Below are 19,762 nucleotides of genomic sequence, written 5' to 3'. Positions count from 1 at the left end.
GTGGCAGCATCAGGCTGTGGGTGCAGCGAGGCTCTTGGAGGTCTGCTGTCTGCATGCATGCACTTGGACGTTTATGAAATCAAGTTTATTTATTTGGACATAGCAGTGTAGGGTGGTGCGGCCTGGCACTCCACACTGCAGGCAGACTGGCATATGGGAACCCATCCACCCAGAAAAGCAGCAATATATACAGTACATATAGACAGACATGGATAGATAAGCAAAACCAAATACCCACAGAGTGCCAAGGACTAACCAAAGTGTTCAATACAGCAAGTGCGGAAAGCCCGCTGTTACAGAGTAGAAGACCTGACGCCATCTTGTGTGACACGTTATTGGGATGTGGGCAGCTACAATAGAGAAGCGGGCACACAACACCCACTGACAGAAATATGGAGACGGTCAGACTCACCACAAGCTCCGAGAAGCGGGCGTGCAGTTCCTCGGCAGGTGGCATAGGCACTGTAAACTCCAGGTACTGCAGGGGCACAGTGTCCTTCAGATTAATCTCTGGGTGATCGCTGCTCCCGAAGCAGCACAGGAACCCCAGAGCGGGGCGTGCCCGCTTTCGGGGTGGCATTTTTATGGTCAGCCTGCTATCTTGGGGGCATGATCTGAAAGAGAGAGAGAGAAAAAAGAACAATCAGACATTGCGCAGAGCACAGTGACAGTGGCATGAAGCACGCTGACCGACCTCTTTGTGCACATTAAAGACAAGTCGGAGTAGTTTAGACGTGTGCCATGTGGGGTCAGCAGAGAGCACCGACATCTTCATACAAGTGATGAAAGAAAAATAAGATTAGGCAACACATACTAAGTAACAAAGAATAAAGTCTGATGGCCAGGATGGCAGGTAAAACAAACAAACAAAAAACAAAATCCGCAGGGGCTCCAAGGCCACGAGACCACCCAGCCCCCCTAACATCAATGATCTCAATCAGGCTCCATGTGTAAGAATTAGATGGTGACGGTCATGTGGACCTCTGGCCTTCAATCCATCAATGCAGGGACATCACGGTGCCCTCATCAGGTGGTAGTGGTGGCGCAGATGGGCACCACAGAGAGCCGGATAAAGAACAGCAGAGAAAGTGGGGGTGATGATAGAAATGATAATTCAGTGCATATGCAGATAATCAGGGTTACGCTAAAATGAAGCCATGCTAACATAACGGGTTTTTATCAAAGTGCTCCACCGTATCAGCCTGGCGACTTTCAACCAGTAAACTCGGATGGCAGATTTAAAACTGCCCGCCTCACCACTTCTTTTAACTTTAGCTCTTGGACTTCTAAGCAGACCCAGTAATGGACTACAGTGGACATTTACTATGTTATCTAGATGGTGTCATATAGCGCCTTTCATGACTGATTAACATCCTATAAGCACAGCTCATCATGCCTCTCATACCAGTAAGTAAACAGAGCAGAACAATTTGGAGATGTACTGTGGTGGGCTGGTGCCCTGCCCGGGGTTTGTTCCTGCCTTGTGCCCCATGCTGGCTGGGATTGGCTCCAGCAGACCCTGTGTTAGGATATAGCAGGTTGGACACTGACTGACTGACTGAATACAATATGGTGCCATTACACTGCACTGTCTGGAGTGAGCAGCATCCTGTAGACGTAGGGGGCTGTTAGAAGGGGTCTAAACATTTCTTATTGAGCGTATAACTCACAGATATGACACCTTTGACGAGTGACCAGCATCATACAGCATCTGCTTTGACTGACCACCACCCCCTCCACGCGAGTCGTTTAGACATGCTACATGGCACCATCATATAGTGCCTTTCTTGAGTACAAGACTACAGAACAGGGAATCACCGGAGAACTGCTTGGGCACCCATGGTGTCACTACAGAGCACCCGTCTCAGGGACCACCAGCCTGAACAAGGAAGAGATAACGGAATTTGAAACTCTTTGGGAGGAGGCCAAAGCCTGGCACTAGAGTCTGGAGTCAGGCTGCCTGGGGAGAGGCCCATCTTCAGTGAAGACTCTGGCCCAGTTATGGGGAGTCTTTTGGAGGCCTCACACCCTTCTGCTATTTCACAGACAATGCCAAGTTCTCTTTGGGGAGGAGGGACATCAGGCAACAGGTAGGCTCTGGTCCACTCATCAGTGGTCACCACACAACAGAAGTTGCCAAGTCTGTCACTTCAGTGAGGTCTTGTGCTGCCTTTATGAACACCAACCTGACCACTGAGCCCACTGCCCCCTTTCTCTTCTCTCCTTCACGTGCTCACCTCACGTATCCCAATATGGGGTGACAGGGAGCCACAAAGCTGCTAACACCCGTGGGTGGAATGCCAGCCCATCACACTACGTAACAAGTCACAGTGTGCCAGTTAACCTTATCTGTCTGCCCACCACATAAATACCCACAGAAGATGTGGAAACTCCAGTCAGACGGTGACTGGGCTAGGACTCTGGAGCTGTGAGGTGACAGCACTAATCACTGTGCCACCGCTGTGCCATCCTCCACAAGCCGAGACTGTCCAATAACAAATGAAGTAAAAACACGACAATAATAACGCTGACTACCACCAGTGGGGGGCGACACAAAGGCTGAAGAATCAAATGGGTCTTTGGCCGCCCTGATTCCAGTGGGAGGCCATCGAGTCAGGTTGGCCTTAAAGATGGTGGCATACAGCAGTGGTTTTCCCAACACTTTGTCTTTCTCACTCACAGGAAAAAGGGAAAGAGCCTTTGAGATCTCACCTTTCTAGTGACGAATGCCACTCTGTGGCCTCAGGGGAAGCTTCACACCAACGAGTACCCTTTTAGTGCCACTGAATGACACTCAGTGACATTCGACTAACAAGAATCCACCACCATCAAGCTCGTCTGTATAGACGACCAGTCAACCACCCAAATGTGGCACTGCCCACCTTGCCACACCCACAGCCTGAAGACTTGAGTTAACCTGCCCTGCAGTAACTGGGTTTGTGTGTGAGTGTGTGTGTGTATTCCCTCTAGTGCCCCCCCAACAGGGCTGGCCATGACAAGGCAGACTCTACAAAGAAAAGACAAATCACACAAGGACTGACAGGCTAGTGCCAGGTGGTTTGGAGGCGCAGTGGTAAGGAGGCAGGGCTCAAATGCTGCTCTGGTCTTAACTCTGACTAGCGTTTACACATTTGCCCCATTTTGCGCGACCTCACCTCCCAAATGGTGTCACTGGGACTGTCACCCTGATCCCAGCACGACTCGGAGCCTGGACTGAGAGAGCTGATGGCTGCACGTTGCAGCGCCCCCTCATGGCTGGGTCCTTACTTCTGTCAGAATGGCCTAAAACACAGAGGATTGTGTCTGATGTGAGATCCTGTGGCACCCCAAGAGTGCTGACTCCAAACACCACCCTGCACAAAGTCCCAGGGCTTCTTTGACATTTCACTTCAGGACTGACGCCTTGAGTGGGAAATTCAAGACGCGGCGGCGGCCTAAACAGAAATCCCAAACTGTGCAAATGACACATTTATGGGTCCCCGATCTGTTTACAAGGCAGTAATCCTTAAAAGAAGAAAACCAAATTAAAAAATGAAGCAAAACCCACCGCTGCCCACACGTGGCTCCCGCATTTTCCTTTTCTTTCTTTGACTGCCTCCAAAAGCCAACAGATGGAGCTAAAAAGATGTGGTAGTTGCCAAGGCAACAGCAGACCCGGGTGCAAAATCAACATCAAAGGAGGAGAAGGCAATGGGCGTGTGAGGTCTGGGCGGCCAATCAGCTCGAGTCTCTTATGACCTCCCCCCCCAGTACCTAAGATTTAATTATCAAATCAAATTAACAGTTCAAAAATATCAAAAGTAAAAATCTAAATACAAAAGGAGAACCTGAAATAAACAAAGAGAATCGCCAACTGAAATATCCTTCAAAACAATCCGCCAGTCCAAAATTCAAACTGCCGAGCCCAGGACTTGAACAATGGGCCGTCTTTACAAATAAAGATTTAGTTCCGCTACTTTGGGGGCGTTTTGGGTTCTTCCGTCGTGACGGTGGTTGCTAGGGGGCGTGGCCTATCAAACATGGCAGCCCGGCGTCGTGTTGTTGTTGAGCCTTTGCTCGCCTTTACTCCGATGAATCTCTCGACAAATCACCTCTGTTAATATTGCTGTTTATTTGTCTGAGTACGTGTGGCGTAGCGGGGTTTGTGGGGCTCAAATCCCGGGTGTGTCCCTGAGCAGGTCACCTCACTCACCTGCCGGGACTCCAGCTGGGACAAAAACAAAGCAAATGTCACTAATCAACTTGCAATAAATCCTCATATAGTGCCTTTCATGTCCGGCATATCTCTACTGATGTCATGTTGTGTCTTCTATAACGTTTCTCCCAGCACCGTACATGGAGTGCCTTTCATTATCTACTTCTCAAATATATTCCTAGCGTTTTTCTCCTATATAGCGCCTTTCATCGTATCACAATCTATTTTAATGATCTATCTACCTGCTATAGTGCCGTCCATGTCTCCCTAGCACATCTTGCACTGACTGACTTCATATTGTGCATTTTACGATCTACAGTACCTGTCTAATATAGCGCCTTTCCTTACCTTATCGTCATGAATCTGCTGCTCCATTGAGTGCCTACTTATTTCATGTCACATATGATATTATCTGTCAACTCAAGACAATGCCTGGCATGTATTGTATCTTCTTTGTGTCCCTTCCACTATCTGCCTGCCTAATATAGTGCCTTTCCCTCTCTATCCATCGCCATCATGTACGTTCACTATCTGTCACAGGTTTCTTTCTGTTATATAGTGCCTTTCACGGTTTGTTCCTTTCCTCAGTATGACACGGACTCTCACCTTTTTCTTCGTTTCAGCAGAGCACACCCAGAGCCTGCGTATCTGAGCCCATGACCTGAGCTGTCCAGAGTGTCACTTGTCCCCTCCTCAGATTTGTCCCCATGCTGGCTGTGTGACAAGTTTTAATGGAGCCCTCGGAGCTTCTCATGGCTCAGTCTGACCTGCCAGCCAGCAGCTGTCTTAATATTATTGTTTGACGCCACGTCCGTCACGCAGCCTCTGTCCTCCCAAGTGCCCCCGAGAATGCTGCCATCGTCTTGTTTAAACAACAGAGAATCTTCCTTCTTATTGTTGGGATCCCCTGAAACGCACTTCTCCTGTCTAACAAGTGCAACCGCATTGTAGGACGTCTGAACGTCACATCCAAAGCCCTCCAGATGCTAATATGGCGTGAGGGGGTACGGGGGCAGACGTCTTCACTCTTTTTGGGTCATCTGAGTGAGAATGAAGTGCAGGGAGCCTCACAGACCTCCATGTGCTCCTTCTGAACAGATAGCAGGTGGACTTCGGCCTCTCTGCTTGGACATCTACTGTGTGTCACTTCATGAAGTGCTTTTCATAGCGTAAAGATACAAAACCAGACACCTCTTACAATTGAAGGTTAGGGCCGCATACGGTGGGCACTGAACTGGCATCCATGTGTGAGAGTCAAAGGTCTTTGGCTGCCTTGTGGGCTTTTCACTCTCATTACTGACTTTGTTACCCACAACTTCTTTCTGCGGAGCTCTTGTCACTTTTGTAAAGAACTGCCTGGCAGAAAAGGCGCTATATAAAAGAAGACCGATAGATAAGAAATGTGGCAAACGATGAGAGACCACCGAGACCATTTGTTTAACTAACAGCTAAGATAACCCACTGTGTCTGTCTGTCTGTCTCTAATACAGTGCCCCGCTATGTCTATCCTTATTACTTTTATAGTGCCTCTCATACGTATCCATCTGCTTATCTGTTATATATATATATATATATATTATATATAGTGCCTTTGAATTATGTTATACTTTCATGTCTGCCTTTCAGGTCTAATGACTGTATATTATACTGTGCCTTACACGCCTCTGTCTAATTCTCTATTTTAAAAGGCCGTCCCCATCTACAGTCAGGTCCCTAAGTACTGTATGTGGTCGGTGACTCGACTGTCATCATGTCATCTCTCTATGTCACTACCATGGATTTGAAACAATCAAGATGTCTTTGAATGACAGTTCATTTATACACACATGGCCCACCTTATCTTCAGGGCCTCAAAAGCATTTGGACCAAACCACCATAATCCTAAATATCGGTATCTGTCTGAGCCCACCACCATCTCCTCTAAGTGCTGTGTGTCCACCCCAGTGATGTCCTGCCAGGCCTTTCCTGCTTGTTTGTTGGACTTTTCAGTGTTGTCTTCACAAGTCCAGGTGGGTTGAGCTCACTGGACTGACCGTCGGCCACCGAATACTCTGCCCTCGGTTTGCTGTCCCAGTATGTTTGTTGCTCCTTGTCCACCTGTACTGTCAGCTTTGCAGCATTCGTCTCAATCTGAGCAGACAGTATAGCGCCCTGCACACTTCACAACTCGTCCTGCGACTTCAGCCAGCAGTCACATCATCAGTAAACACCAGTGAGCGACTTCCACTGGCAGTCATGACTGACCAGGCCGGTAACACTCCACCTCCACCATGTCTCACAGTTGATGTGGTACTCCTCAGATCATGAGCTGGTTCTCCATACTCTTCTCTTTCCTCCATTCTGGTAGTACATATTGATCTTAGTGTCCTTTGTCCAATTTAAATTGTGCCAAATCTGGACAGGCTTTTAAAAAAATATTTTCTGTCCAAGTCTCATCTGTCCTTCCTATGCTTGTGGCTCACCAGTGGTTGGCACCTTGTGGTAAACCCTCAGGCTTTACCTTCATGAAGTCTCCTCTTGATTGTAGACTTTGCCAGTGATGGGCTGACCTCCCAGAGAGTGGTCTTGGTTTGGCTAAATGTCGTGAAGGAGTTCTTCTTCATCACCAAGGACAGAATTCCGTGATTGTCCAGACCTTCAGGAGTTGCTGAGCTCACCAGTGTGCTCCTTCCCTACCAGATGGTTGACTTGTCCACTCCTGGCGTTTCTGCCGTCTCTCTGATGGATTTGCTTGGTTTCCTCGGCCGAACGTTGGCCTGTTTCTACTGTCACAGTCAGCTCATTGGACCTCATATTTCCAAATTCAAATCCCGCACTGGGATTCGACTGCAGACCTTCTACCTGCTTAATGAAATAACAAGGGACACCTGACTGTGGAACATCTGGTCACAAAAATGGCTGCCATCCCTAAACTGCACACAAACCCCTTAAATGAAAGCTGAAAGTCTACACTTCAATCGTTTCATGATTTCAGTGTTTCAAATCCAGCGTGGTGACGTACAGAGCCACAATGATGACAACTGTCCTAATGTTTATGGACCTGACGTTATTTGGGGTCTTTCGTGTATAATATTTGACACATTTTGTAATTATTGGTTATATTATCGGCCTTTCCTGTCTGTCTACTAATTCTATAGCACCTTTCATATCTACCTGTTATATGGTGCCATTCCTACTTCTTCATCTGTGAATGACATACAGTAAGTAGCACTGTCCATATCTATCTATTGTTGATTACTACCTATTATATAGTGCCTTTCACATCTGCTTATCTGTTTATCATACAGCCACCTATTATAAAGTGTCTGTCCATCATATATAGTGCCTTTCATGTTTGCTGATCTAAATATTTTTGATATCTGTACAGTGCCTTTCTTGTTTCTCTATGACTATCTACAACACTGTCTACTCTTTTATAATGTCTCCTTCACGTTGATGTTATTATATGGTGTCACTCTGTCTGTCAATCACATCTCGTACCCGTTCTCTCTCTCTCTCCCTCCGTCCACAGGACAATGAAGAGCCCTCAAATCTCGTCCTGATCCCACCTGAAGGCTCTCGAGGGTTTCTGCTTTGTCTCGTCTGTCCTCCTGGCTTCAGTCCTCAGTGCACTTGCCCTTATTCACCACTAGGTGTGCTCTAACGTCACTGACTCCAAAGACCTGACGAGGTCCCCACGTACCCCCCAACCCCAACTCATCCCAGTCGGCCATGACACTCTCCTCTGCGCAGGTTCAAGTGTGCCGATTCAATGTCTGCTCAAATACAAACTGAACACCTCGCTGCTCCACATACTGCTTCATGTTCCGAGTCGGTGCCAGTTTTCATGATGCCAGGGGTGGCACAGGCCTGCAGCCTGGAGAGTTAAGATGAGATGACCTTCTCAAATTCCTGGCACCAGGGCTTTGTCCCGTGTAAACCTCATCAGTCCTGGCACTAAATGTCTTTGTCCTCCTTTTTTAAACTCAGGACTGGTACACACAATCTTCTCATGGCTACACAGCAGATGACCAGACGTCAGGCCTCAAAAGCAAAACAGCAAATGGTGGGTTAGTGGGAGAGCCGCAAAGGAGCCTCAGGGCTGGAAAATGTTGATGCCAGGCAGCTCGGCGTGGGCACAATCTTTGTTTTGTCTTCGGTCAGTCAAGGTCACTCTACTCCAACAAAGACACTTGGCACTCAGCACTCAACCACATGCAGCACTCGACAACTGAGAAAAACGGAGTTCTGGTCTGCCAGCGTCCCCTTCACCTTTCAAATTAAGAACCGCACTGAAGTCAAGTCACAGTCCAGTTAAATATTCCTACATTGTGACCACTGGCAGCGCCAGGTAAAGTCACTACCCTGGGAGTCCGTAGTGAGGATTGAACTAGTAATCAAGTTTATACAGCGCCTTTCAAAACGAGTGCCATACTGGAGTTCTTTACCTTTACAATGCAGTCTTTCAACGCAATTCCACAAAAACTGAAATGAGTGGCAGGTAACTGGACTCCTCAGAGTCGCAATGGGAGTCCTTTAATCTTTGTGACATTAAATAGCGCCTTTCAGAGGCAGCTTACAAGGCAGAGGAAATCCCTCCTGGGTGAAATGGCTCGCTGAAGGTCACACCGAGAGTTAGCGTCAGGCTGTGGGTCTGTAGAGAGAAGGGGATGGATGTGGAACATCTGGAGGGGAGAGAGAGAGACAGAACTATAACAAGACCTGCCCTAGAAGGAGCTACATAATAAAAGGAGGACCATTTAATGTGAAAGACAGCGTAAGAAAAAACAAAAGGACTAAACTAAAAAGAAAACAGCCTAATATGAAAGGCACTATATAAAAAAAGAGAGAAACCTGTTGTTCAAAGTGCACCCATTATGAAAGACAGTGTAAAAAATGAAATGTGCAAGAAAGACAATAGAAAATCAGCAAAGGCGGAGCTTCATGAACACACTGAATGAGTTAAGCTTTACGGAAATGCTAAAGGGGCGGAGCTTCACATAAAGAGTAGGAAGCAGTAAACGGCTAGGACTTGACTGACACCATGAGGGTGGGGCTTCAGGAAAAAACAAAAGGGGCGGAACTTCACTGAAGCACTAAAGGGGTGGAGCTTCATGAACACACGGAAGGAGTTAAACTTTATGGAAATGATAAAGGGGCGGGGCTTCACATACAGAGTAGGAAGCAGTAAACGGCTAGGACTTGACTAACACCTTGAGGGTGGGGCTTCAGGTAAAAACAAAAGGGGCGGAACTTCACGGACCTTCAGCTACAAACTAATGGGTGGGGCTCACTGAAGCACTAAAGGGGCGGGGCTTCACATAAAGCCTGACTCTGCTGTCTTCACGCTAACCGTTTGGCTTGATATGGATGGCATGTTAATATCGGACAGGTTAGATTGATTTCTTTTGTTATTTGATTTTCTTTTCACTGCTCTTCTGCCCTCTAACTTTACTGTCACTGCACATTTCTGCTCTATGTATTCTTTTCATTGTACAGAAAGGTGAAGTGACAATCAAATCGACAAGAAAGCGGCCATGGCTGACGTCATTATCCATGTCACTATTTATGACATTTGTTTTGTTTTTTTTAATTTTTTCCAGCTGGAGCACATGCGGGTGAAGTGACCTGCTCGCAGTGTCATGCTGGCACCGTATATCCAACTGAAGAGCAGAGAACAGCGGACCCCAGCAGTCTCATACAGTGAGAATAGAGAGCCTCATCAGTGCTTTCGGCCCAACGGCTACATGCACACCAGGGCTAAACCAGCCGCGTCTCTGGAGTCGGTGATGCGGGCATCAGAAGTAGGTCGTGCCACTCCGTCGGCCCTGCGTCTCGTGCTTATCAGGCAGCGGCCTCCAGTCAAGCAGATGAATCGACCTGACATGTTTGAAGGCCCCCGTGGGCCACATCGAGTCGCTGAAATCCCGATAAGCGTGCGCCGCTCTCGCTTTAATCCCATCACATGAGGAGGCAGCCCTCACCACGGGCAGATTATGGGTGTGTGAGGCGAGTACTGAGAGCACCAGGAGCGTTTGGGTTGTGCTGTGGCTGCAATGAGGCTCAAATTAACAGAAATCTCACAGTATGTTACTGGGACAAAAATCCGTAATAATGTCATGAATAAAACAAGGAGAGGGTCATTCACCCATCACCCATTTAGTAAGAGTGGGTACACACAGTAAAGAGGGCAGAGAGGGGGGTGTAGCGATGTATTTGGCATTTTGACTAGGTGGCCTGGATAAACATCAGGCAGGGATGACAACTGTAAGAAAAGAGGAATGGTGGACAAGCCATGAGCAGTCAGTACTCTGACACAATGCCAGGGGGCAGGAGTGCCAACAGTGCCAACCCACAACCACCTGACAGAACAATGACGGCAGAGAAAAAAAAAAAAAAATCAAGACTATGCCACCTTATGGCAACCCTGTGACCTGAAAGGACGTTGTACCCCCTACTAGAAAATAGAACGATGAGGAAATGCCACACGTCCTGACCACTAGAGGGCACACAACTGTGTAAAGGGACAAGTGGGCATCGCTGTGCCCTGCATGGCATCAGAAGGGCATGGACACAAGGGGCCAAATGAAGGAGCTCTGGTGTCTGATACAAACATAGGTAATTCCAGGTCTGGTCGTTGTCCCCATGAACGACAATGTGGGGTTTTCTCCTAAACCCCAAAAGACGCCCAGGTCGAGTGAACCAAGAACTCTAAACCAGCCGGATGTGGGTGTTTGGCCGGTAATGGGTGCCTACTCCATGCCCAATGCTCCCTTATAGCCTGGATAAAGAGTTCAGATAAAGGACAGCCAACCCACCACAGCTCAGCGGACCAATGAGAAGCCACTGGGGGTGGGCTTTAGTGGACTTGACACCCCCCCCTTGAACCTCCTGCTGATCTTCACAGCCCAGAATCTGCCCACAGCAAGGGGCATCAGCGATATGAGACCGGTGGGCATGGCACCCAAACGCTACGAGGCACGGCGAAATCGATGAGGTTGGAGAGGGCATCTCACAATTTACTACATTGATGGCTGCTTTGGTGGGCAGCATGGTGGCGCAGTGGGTAGTGCTGCTGCCTCGCAATGAGGAGACCCGTCTGGGTTCGCTTCCCGGGTCCTCCCTGGCACCGTGCATGTTCTCCTCATGTCTGCGTGGGTTTTCTCCCACAGTCCAAAGACATGCAGGTGAGGTACACTGGCGATCCTCAAATTGTCCCTAGTGTGTGCCCTGCAGTGGGCTGGCACCCTGCCCGGGGTTTGTTTCCTGCCTTGCGCCCTGTGCTGGCTGGGCTTGGCCCCAGCAGCCCCTGTAGTTAGTATAAAGCGGGTTAGATAATGGATGGATGGATGGATGTCTGCTTTGATCTTGTGATATTTTTAAAGCATCTCACTGTGAAAAAGTATTTGCCCCCCTTCTGGCACTTGTGCTTTTGTACATTTCACACTTCACACAAAATGCAATAGTAGAGGAAGGGATCACAGAAAGTTACCCCAAATGACATCCCTAATCACCTGTGTGAAAAAGTGTTTGCCCCCATAGTTTCAATAACTGTGACTCAATGCAGCCCGTCACATCTTCTTTGTGTCCATGAACCGCTCATTTCTGCTCCGCTCCGCTGGGTTTCAAGCCCACTCAGCCACTCCAGCAGCCTTTCAGTTGTCGAACGGCGTCCTGAAGTATAACCCAGTTAGGGGCTTCAGCTTCAGGTCACAGACAGATGAGCAGACATTCTCCTTAAGAATATTCTGGAAACGTCCTGGCTATGCTGATAATGGAAGGTCTGCAAGCCATCACACAGTAGCACCTGTATGCTTTATTGAAGAACTGATGTTCTTACTGTCCAGACACAGCGGGCCTGAGGTTGTCGTCGGCTTCATCTCTTTGGGATCTTCAGCTGTTTCTCTGCAGTGGTGTTCCTCTTGGATAGCTGAGGTGTCCTCCTCTCCCATCTTTCTTTTCATGGAGCCCTGAACACTGACCTTAGCGGAGCCTAGGAGATCTACAGCTGTTCTTCTTGAATGAGTCGTCATGGATTCTTTCGGCAAAGTGACCTCTGCTATGGAGCCTTTGTCTCCCTTGCCTTTCCCCATTGGTAAGTTTCATCAGCTCATTTCTTTTCCATCGCTCAGGTGGTTTCAGTCCACACTTCTTTGCAGACACAATGGTGGGTTTGTGGGTGCCAGCTGCTCATCTCCACTGGGTTCAAGTCAGGACCTTTGATGGGCCGTCCTGCTAAATAACCCAATGACACTTCAGCTTCAGGTGACGTTCAGATCAGGAGGCCACCCTCCTTAAGAATATTCTGGTAAAGCTCTCAGGTCCTGCCTCCTTCAATAAGGCAGCCAGCAGGCCCCCCCACGCCGGCAGGCCCCGTGTTGTCATCATCTCAGGGTTTCTTGGCACTGATGACGTTCCCTCCATGCTCCTCTGGTCTCTCTCTTATCATGGAGTCCTGAACGTTGACCTTAAGCGGAGCCCACAGAGAGGCCTGCAGTTCTTTCCTGATTGAGTAATCACAGCACCCTTGGGGTCAGGTTGGCTGGCTGGCCTTTCCTGGGAAGATTCCCTACAGTTGTGCTGTGAGATAATGGTGGAGGACAAGAACCTTTCAGATGGCTCATTTTTCCTTTCCTGAAGTTAATATCCACCACACGAGCAGCCTGAACCGTTGACACAAGGCAGGATGGACCCCCGCTTTCATGTTGTTGACCTAACCATCCAAATGTCACAGCGGAAATCGAGACTCGTCAGACCAGGCGGTGTTTTACCAGTCTTCTATTGTCCAATGTGAATGTCACCCGCTGTGGTCTCCTGCTGCTGTAGCCCCCCAAGCTGCTCTTCTGCACACCTCACTTGTCACGACAGCTTATTGGAGTTCCTGTCGCCTTTCTATCTGCTCAGACTACTCTGGCCATTCTCCTCTGACCTGTGGCATCAACAAGGCCTTTTCGTGCCACTCACTGGTATTTTCCCTTTTTCAGACCACTCTCTGTAAACCCTCGAGATGGTTGTGCACAAAAATCTCAGGAGATGAGCAGCCGTCTGGCAACAACAACCATGCCATCACGTTCACAGTCCCTTCAGTTACCTTCCTGCCCCATTCTGATGCTCAGTTTGAACTTCAGCAGGTGGTCTTCACAAGGTCTTGCTTGTGAAGTTGCTACCATGTGATTGGCTGATTAGATATCGGTGTTAAGAACAGGTGTACCTAATAAAGTGGCCACTGAGTGTACTCAATTATACTCAACTAGCTGTCCCCCGCGGCTCTGCCCGTAGTGTAGTAGTGAAACAGGACCAACTTAAAAATCACTAGCTAAGCAGAGGCGAGGTGCGCTCCAACACATGGTGACAGGAAGACTGGCCGACTCAAACGGAGGCTGGCACCGAGGTCCCGCTTCCCCCTTCCATCGGCCCACAGCCTCTCTCTCAGATGAGTGCCAATAAAATCGGTGCCTCAACCGAACTCGGATACTTGGCGCGATGAGAGAAGTCGTAGAATCAACTGGAATGTTCCAGCAAATTTTAGAAAAAAAAAAATCACAATCTAAATCCATTAAGTTGTTCTCTCATTCGCTGGCTAAGCAGAGGTAAGGAAGGCCCCGAGGCAGAAGGGTGAGTGAGGGAGCCCCCCAGACAACCCCAAAGCCCGTGTCTCTTGAATAAATCACTCCTGCAAGCGAACTCTGATACTGCGCCTGATGAGAGAAGTCGCAAAAATCAACCGGAATGTTCCAGCAAATCTAACTCTGTTGTGAAAAGCAGACAGACAGACAGACAAACGTTGGATTTTATATACATAGATAGATAAATAGATATAAAGATACACACACACGTCTACTCTCTATATATAAAATCCTAAGCCTAAAAGTGCAACGTTTTTATGTCACGCTTTAAATCAGGCTTATTTTAAAACCTACATATATACGTTTGGAATTGTTCTTTTCAGAATTTATCAAATTTTAATGTGATGTTGTTAGATTTTCAGATTCTTATTCCGTTTTTAAATTATAAACTAAAAAATATCAAGAACTCACATCCTGCAAGACGAGACTTTGTGCCAAGAGATTTAACCACAAAACACAACGAGTAGGACGGCAACAGTCGAGTATTTAAATGTCCGAAGCGCCGCGCGAGATGAAGATCACACGGCACGGCAAAGAGGGGGTTAAAAAAAAACAAACTGTGTGTCCCCGCCATTGTATCACCGATTAAGGGGGGGGGGGGGGGTCTCGGAGGAGCGGGCGCGTCTCCTTGGGGTGCCTTCAGCCACGAGCGGCAGAGACATGAAGTGGCTGGCATGTAGTGCCCCCCTACTGTGTGTGTATATATATATATATATATATATATATAAATACACACACACACACACACAGAGAGACAGACAGACAGACGAGATATTGACGTCATTGTGTCTCAAGCACATTGGGATTCTTCTTTGTAAAGAGACCACCTGAGGGCTGCCGTTGACTTTCAGGTAAAACCACAACCAGCCGCCATGTTCACACCACACTGCCCTCCACTCCAGCACTAAACAAAGACGCTGACTGATGGCACTGGATATGCCTTTCTGGCACTAGTGTCCCCATCCTGGCTACAAAACCCCCAAGTGAGAAGCAGGGGCTCACCCGGTGGAGCAGTAAGAGAACTCTCCTACTTGGCCAAGCAGACCCTGGGGTCTCGGACTGTCTCTCTGCAGCTGGAGGTCCGGCTCCCCCAGAGAGTCCCATTACGTGGCCCCCCAGATTTGCTCTACGATTTCCCTCTTTTGCTGGGATGCTGTGCCTCGACCCTGTGCTCCACTTTTAATTCATTTCACTTATATGTTTGCTTTACTTAGGCGGTGAGGAGCCACTTCAGCTCCCACCAATGTGCAGCAGGCCATGGTGGGCAATTTCGCCAGGTGATCGGTACACGTCCTGCTCGTTTACAGTCCACTGTCCTCGTCACTGCACTGGGGGTCCACTCACAGACCACAGGCCGAGAGCCCCACAGGGCGTCACTAACACCAACTCCTCTTCTACTGTGAATTTAGAGCTTTGGGGTCCGTGAAGGCCACAAGGTGAAACTGAAACAGAGTGATGGAACTCCTTGAAATTATTCAGCCCCCCGTTCTTCTTTTGGAGACCCTTGTCTGTATTCAGGCTCTTATAGCAAATTGCAACACTCCTTACCAAGTGTGTGTGTGCGCTAAACTCAAAGGATAGAAATGAAGAAGTCCACCTTCCTCCATCAGCCCCACTAACTCCACTAACACCAACCCCAGCAGGTACACCCCCTGGACAGGACACCAGGCCACACTCCCTCCTGTTTAGCGTTGGCCATCAGCCTGATCAGCACAACCTGGAAGGCATGAAAAAATTCAGAGAATAACCCAGACAAACACGAGAAGAATTATTAAAAATTCAGAGCATCACGCTGAACTACCCTCCCGTGAAGGGCGCTATATAAAAGATGGGGTTTGCCAAGCCAGGTATGCATCGCTGTGTGGGACACGGGGAGAACATGCAGACGGGCCACCCCAGTGAACCTAATGGCAGAAAGCATCCAAAAGTGCCAAGGTGTGTGCATCCTTGCAAGCTGTTCTGTTCAGTCACTGCCCGCTGCTATGCCAACTGCATCGAGTCCCACAAGCCCAGTGGAGTTTAAAGTGCTCCCTTTAGATGAGAGTTGCTTCCTCCATTATGCCCAATGCTGTTCAGATCAGCTTCGGCTCCTTACACACTTCAGAATGACTAAGTGGGATCACAAAATGGACGGACGGCAACAACCCAGCTGCTTCACTCTTAGCCCACCACATGAATGGCACAATATAAAATAAGTCAACAGAACGGCCTCTCTAACGGCTGTGACAAACATGCATGGCATGTGGGAAAAAACATGAGGAAAAAAAAAAATCAGAGAAGAGGAGCACAGGGAGAACATGCAGACTTGACAACCCAGCGTAGTTAAAGGCAGAAAACGTCAAGAGGTGCCAAGCATGTGGCTTGCTGTGGGCCTTACTGATCAGTACTGTGCCCACTGCTATGCCAGCCATAATACAAGTTTGAAATGCCAGTGCTGCTGGGATCGGCTCCAGCTCCCTGCGCCCTTGCGAATGAATAGGTGGGTTCAGAAAGTGGAAGGATAGCAATGGCAGTGCCGCCTTCATTAAAGCTCAAAGCCCCGCTCTGGACTACTCCAGCGTGTAGGGCGCTATATCAAATAAGTACGTAAGCTGACTTGCCTCTCTGATGGTGGTTGCCAAGCCAGGCACACGCCTGGCGTGATGTGACATACATGTATGGTATGTGGCCGCCGTATGTACAAAAAGCACAAGAAACGTCAGGAAGCTCCCCCTCTCCCGACTCCTCGACCAGATAAACAAGGAATGCTAAGAATGACGATTCCTGTCTTTTTTCCAAGAGAAAAATATCCTTATTAGGCCCGAGCTCGTCCGCCAGAGGGAATAAACAAACACAAAGTGACACCACAGCTGACCCGCGCCGAGTGGGAAAATTCCTCCTGTGCGCCATATGAGCGCGGGCACAGAGCCGGGCCCGGCTCCACAGCGCCACCTACAGGTGCAGAAAAGCACTCGGCCCAGCACGGCTACCAACGTGTCAGGCATGTCACCAGCATGTGGGACACCCTGCCAGCCTGAGTGTCACGTCACACCAGCCGAGCTCGGAAGTAAAACCCAAACACGTGGGACATCTATGGAGGTTTAAGGTCTTCATTGTTTTTATGGTGAGCAGTTTCTGTATTCCTGCAATGTCAGCAGTGTGTCATTAATGGGACCCCTGTGAATGGATATAGCGCCTTTGAATTGGAAGCTCTGTCCCAGGGCCCTGTTTCCAGATTTCTGCCACGTGAATTAGCGGACCGTTCTACAAATTACCTGCATATGTTGACAACATGGGGGGGTCAGGTTTAAACAGTGACCAACCCCCCCAGGGTCCAGGTCCCATTACAGGATCAGTGTATGACAGTTGCCAGCTATCTGTAATGTGAACAACGGGCGGGGAGGACGTGATGTTCCTTAAAGACGTCACTTACAGAGGGGCTGAAATGGGAACCATGGGACCTTTTTATATGGCGCCTTTCTGCAGGACACATCACCATATGGGTCACTTAGGGGCCACCCGATTAGCGAGTGTTGGGTTTGGGGCTGTGAACATTCTGAGTTTATATAGCGCCTTAAACAGTGCGCTCCATCCCAGGGCCTGTGACCGTCACAATACAACTGTCATCGTGTTTATGGAATGTCGGCTCTAGTAGGTGAATGTTTCTCAAACTCGAATCGGAAGTCAGGCATTATTGTATATAGCGCCTTTCAAGGTAACACTCACTCCACAATCAATTCTTATGTTCTATGCACCAGTCAAAGATATCAGCCCCTTAGTCAGTTGTCATGCTATATAGCATATTTCATGGCCACACCACTCCAAGGTAATACCCCGTTATCGAGTATATTGTATATAGCGCCTTTCACAGCTCTCTCAAGGTAACACTCGCTCCACAATCAGCTATCTGTAGCCCATATAGTGCCTTGCACAGCTTCTCCATTTTAAGCTCCTTAATGTTGGTACTCTATAATAGTGTCTTCCAAGTCTATGCCACTAGGTAATGTTCAGTCTTTAGTGTGTATGGCGCCTTTCACTGCTATGTCCTGGTAACATGGCTTCTAATCTATATAGTGCCTTTCTTGACTACACCACTCAAAGGCTTTCTCGAGGTAAAACCTGCTCCATACTCATCTGATCGCTACTCTATATAGCGCCTTTCCAATTAAAGGCCCTCATGCTAATGCTCGCCCCTCAATCAATCTGTTTCTCGAGTATTTGGTGTCTGCTGTATGTAGTGCCTCTCATTGCGACTCCATTTAAAGGCTGCCCCCCCGTTTTTATCATATATCGCGTCACAAGACCCCTTAATTCACTGGTTTTAGAGTATATAGCACCTTACACGTCTCCACTCAAAGGCTCTCACAAGGTTATTCTATTGTTTCATAATACTGTAAAGTAGCTTGTGATTACCATGAAAGGCGCTATATGTATATATGTATATATATATATATATATATATATATATATATATATATATATATATATATAAACAAACAGCTAACTCCTTACATCCTTATACTTGGCACCGAGTCTCATAATTCAGAAAGGAAAGCCCAGGCATTGTGTGTGTGCCACTCATTAGCCCAGGCCACAGAAATATGTACTGTACCTGCTGGCCTGGCACTCGGTGGCCCTCTGAATTTCCATTGTGGTGGCACTGTGGAGCAGCAAGCCAAAAAGAAATTCAATTTGATTTCATGATAAGCACGCAGAGCACAGCCCTACGGCGGAGAGGCCGAGCCAAACGGGGAGAGGTGGCGATGCCAAGAGAAAAATTACAGGGCAAGAAATTAAAGAGAAGTGAAAAAAAAACAAAACAGAAGAAATGAGAAAAAGTTAAAAGAGCTGAATGAGAGCTGGCACTGTGCCCCGCAAGTGGCACTCGAGGTGAAATCCGGCGTAGGAACTAAAACATCACACCCTAGAGGGCACGTCTACCCTGGCAAGGGGGAATGAAGGTGAACTTGTGCTTAGGATGTTAAAGGACTGCACCAATCTAGTGGTGGGGGGGTTGCCTTCTGCATTGACCCCCCCCCCCCACGTACACCCAACACCTTGCTCAACTGTGCCCCCTTATGGTACAAGCCAGCAATCCCCCTACTGCACTTGCACTTCAGGTTACCCCTTCACCCAATTCTCTACCTTTCCTACACTGGCAGTTGGTGGGCACATCTTGATCCCCGTCAGCTCTCGACTCTGTGCCCCAATCAAACCCCTGCTGTCACTCCATGACCCTAAGAAGGTCTCACTGTGTTGGCGACAGTCTCAGAGCTGCAGCACATCCAGAAAACTGTCCCCAGCACCTCTTCGCTCATCCTCATGCACGGTCAACAACCCCTTGTCCCTCCATTGGTGGTCTTATGTGCCTAAATGTCTGCCAAAGGGTCTGATGTGGCACCCCTCTGATCCTGCCAGTGCCCACTGGATTTCTCCTGACATTGTCACACACTGCTGCTGCCGAGAGTTTCAAGAGAACCCGTGGCTGGGCAGAGGTGGGCTGCTGAATCAACTTCACCGCCTTTATCGTTCTGGATCTGCTGACTTGGGGGCCTTTCATGGCGATTCACGTCCTCGGGTGTTGTACCCTGTTGGCCATCATGGATGGAGTGAGAAGCCAAGCAAAATGACCCCTTTAATTAGTTAACTAAAAAGATGCCAATATGCCAGCCATCGAGGCAACTCCGGCCCCTTCTTCAGGCAACATGTGATCATTGATGGCTACGTCAGTAATATAGCGCCTTTCACATGGAGGGACCTACAACTGCATTCATCTAAAGATCATGTGAATGTGTGCCATCCACTTGTTTTTTCAAAACTGTCAAACTGCACTCTAGATCTGGTTACGATTTTATTATATTATAGTGCCTTTCACGTCTTTGTGACCGGAGAGTCAGATTAGATTTGTGTGCTTTGGGCCGTGTCTTTAGCTGCACCATTTTTTGATTACCTGCGTTTCTTTTTGCTCTTTATTTTCATTGAC

The 19,762-nt window shown here is 48.3% G+C and overlaps 1 protein-coding gene across 4 annotated transcripts in view; it reads right to left on the bottom strand.

Moving 5' to 3' along the window:
* daam2 (dishevelled associated activator of morphogenesis 2) overlaps positions 1–19,762 on the bottom strand; it is a 238,209-nt gene that overhangs the window by 107,792 nt on the left and 110,655 nt on the right. For all 4 annotated transcript variants that reach the window (XM_051925402.1, XM_051925399.1, XM_051925400.1 and 1 more), the window contains exon 2: positions 413–614. In XM_051925402.1, coding sequence (XP_051781362.1) covers positions 413–580 — 168 coding nt within the window. In that variant the 5' untranslated portion in view covers positions 581–614. The remainder of the gene's footprint in view (positions 1–412; positions 615–19,762) is intronic.

This window comes from Erpetoichthys calabaricus, chromosome 3 (genome assembly GCF_900747795.2).
Source record: "Erpetoichthys calabaricus chromosome 3, fErpCal1.3, whole genome shotgun sequence".
NCBI classification, from domain to species: domain Eukaryota; kingdom Metazoa; phylum Chordata; class Cladistia; order Polypteriformes; family Polypteridae; genus Erpetoichthys; species Erpetoichthys calabaricus.
This window is presented reverse-complemented; position numbering and strand designations above follow the sequence as displayed.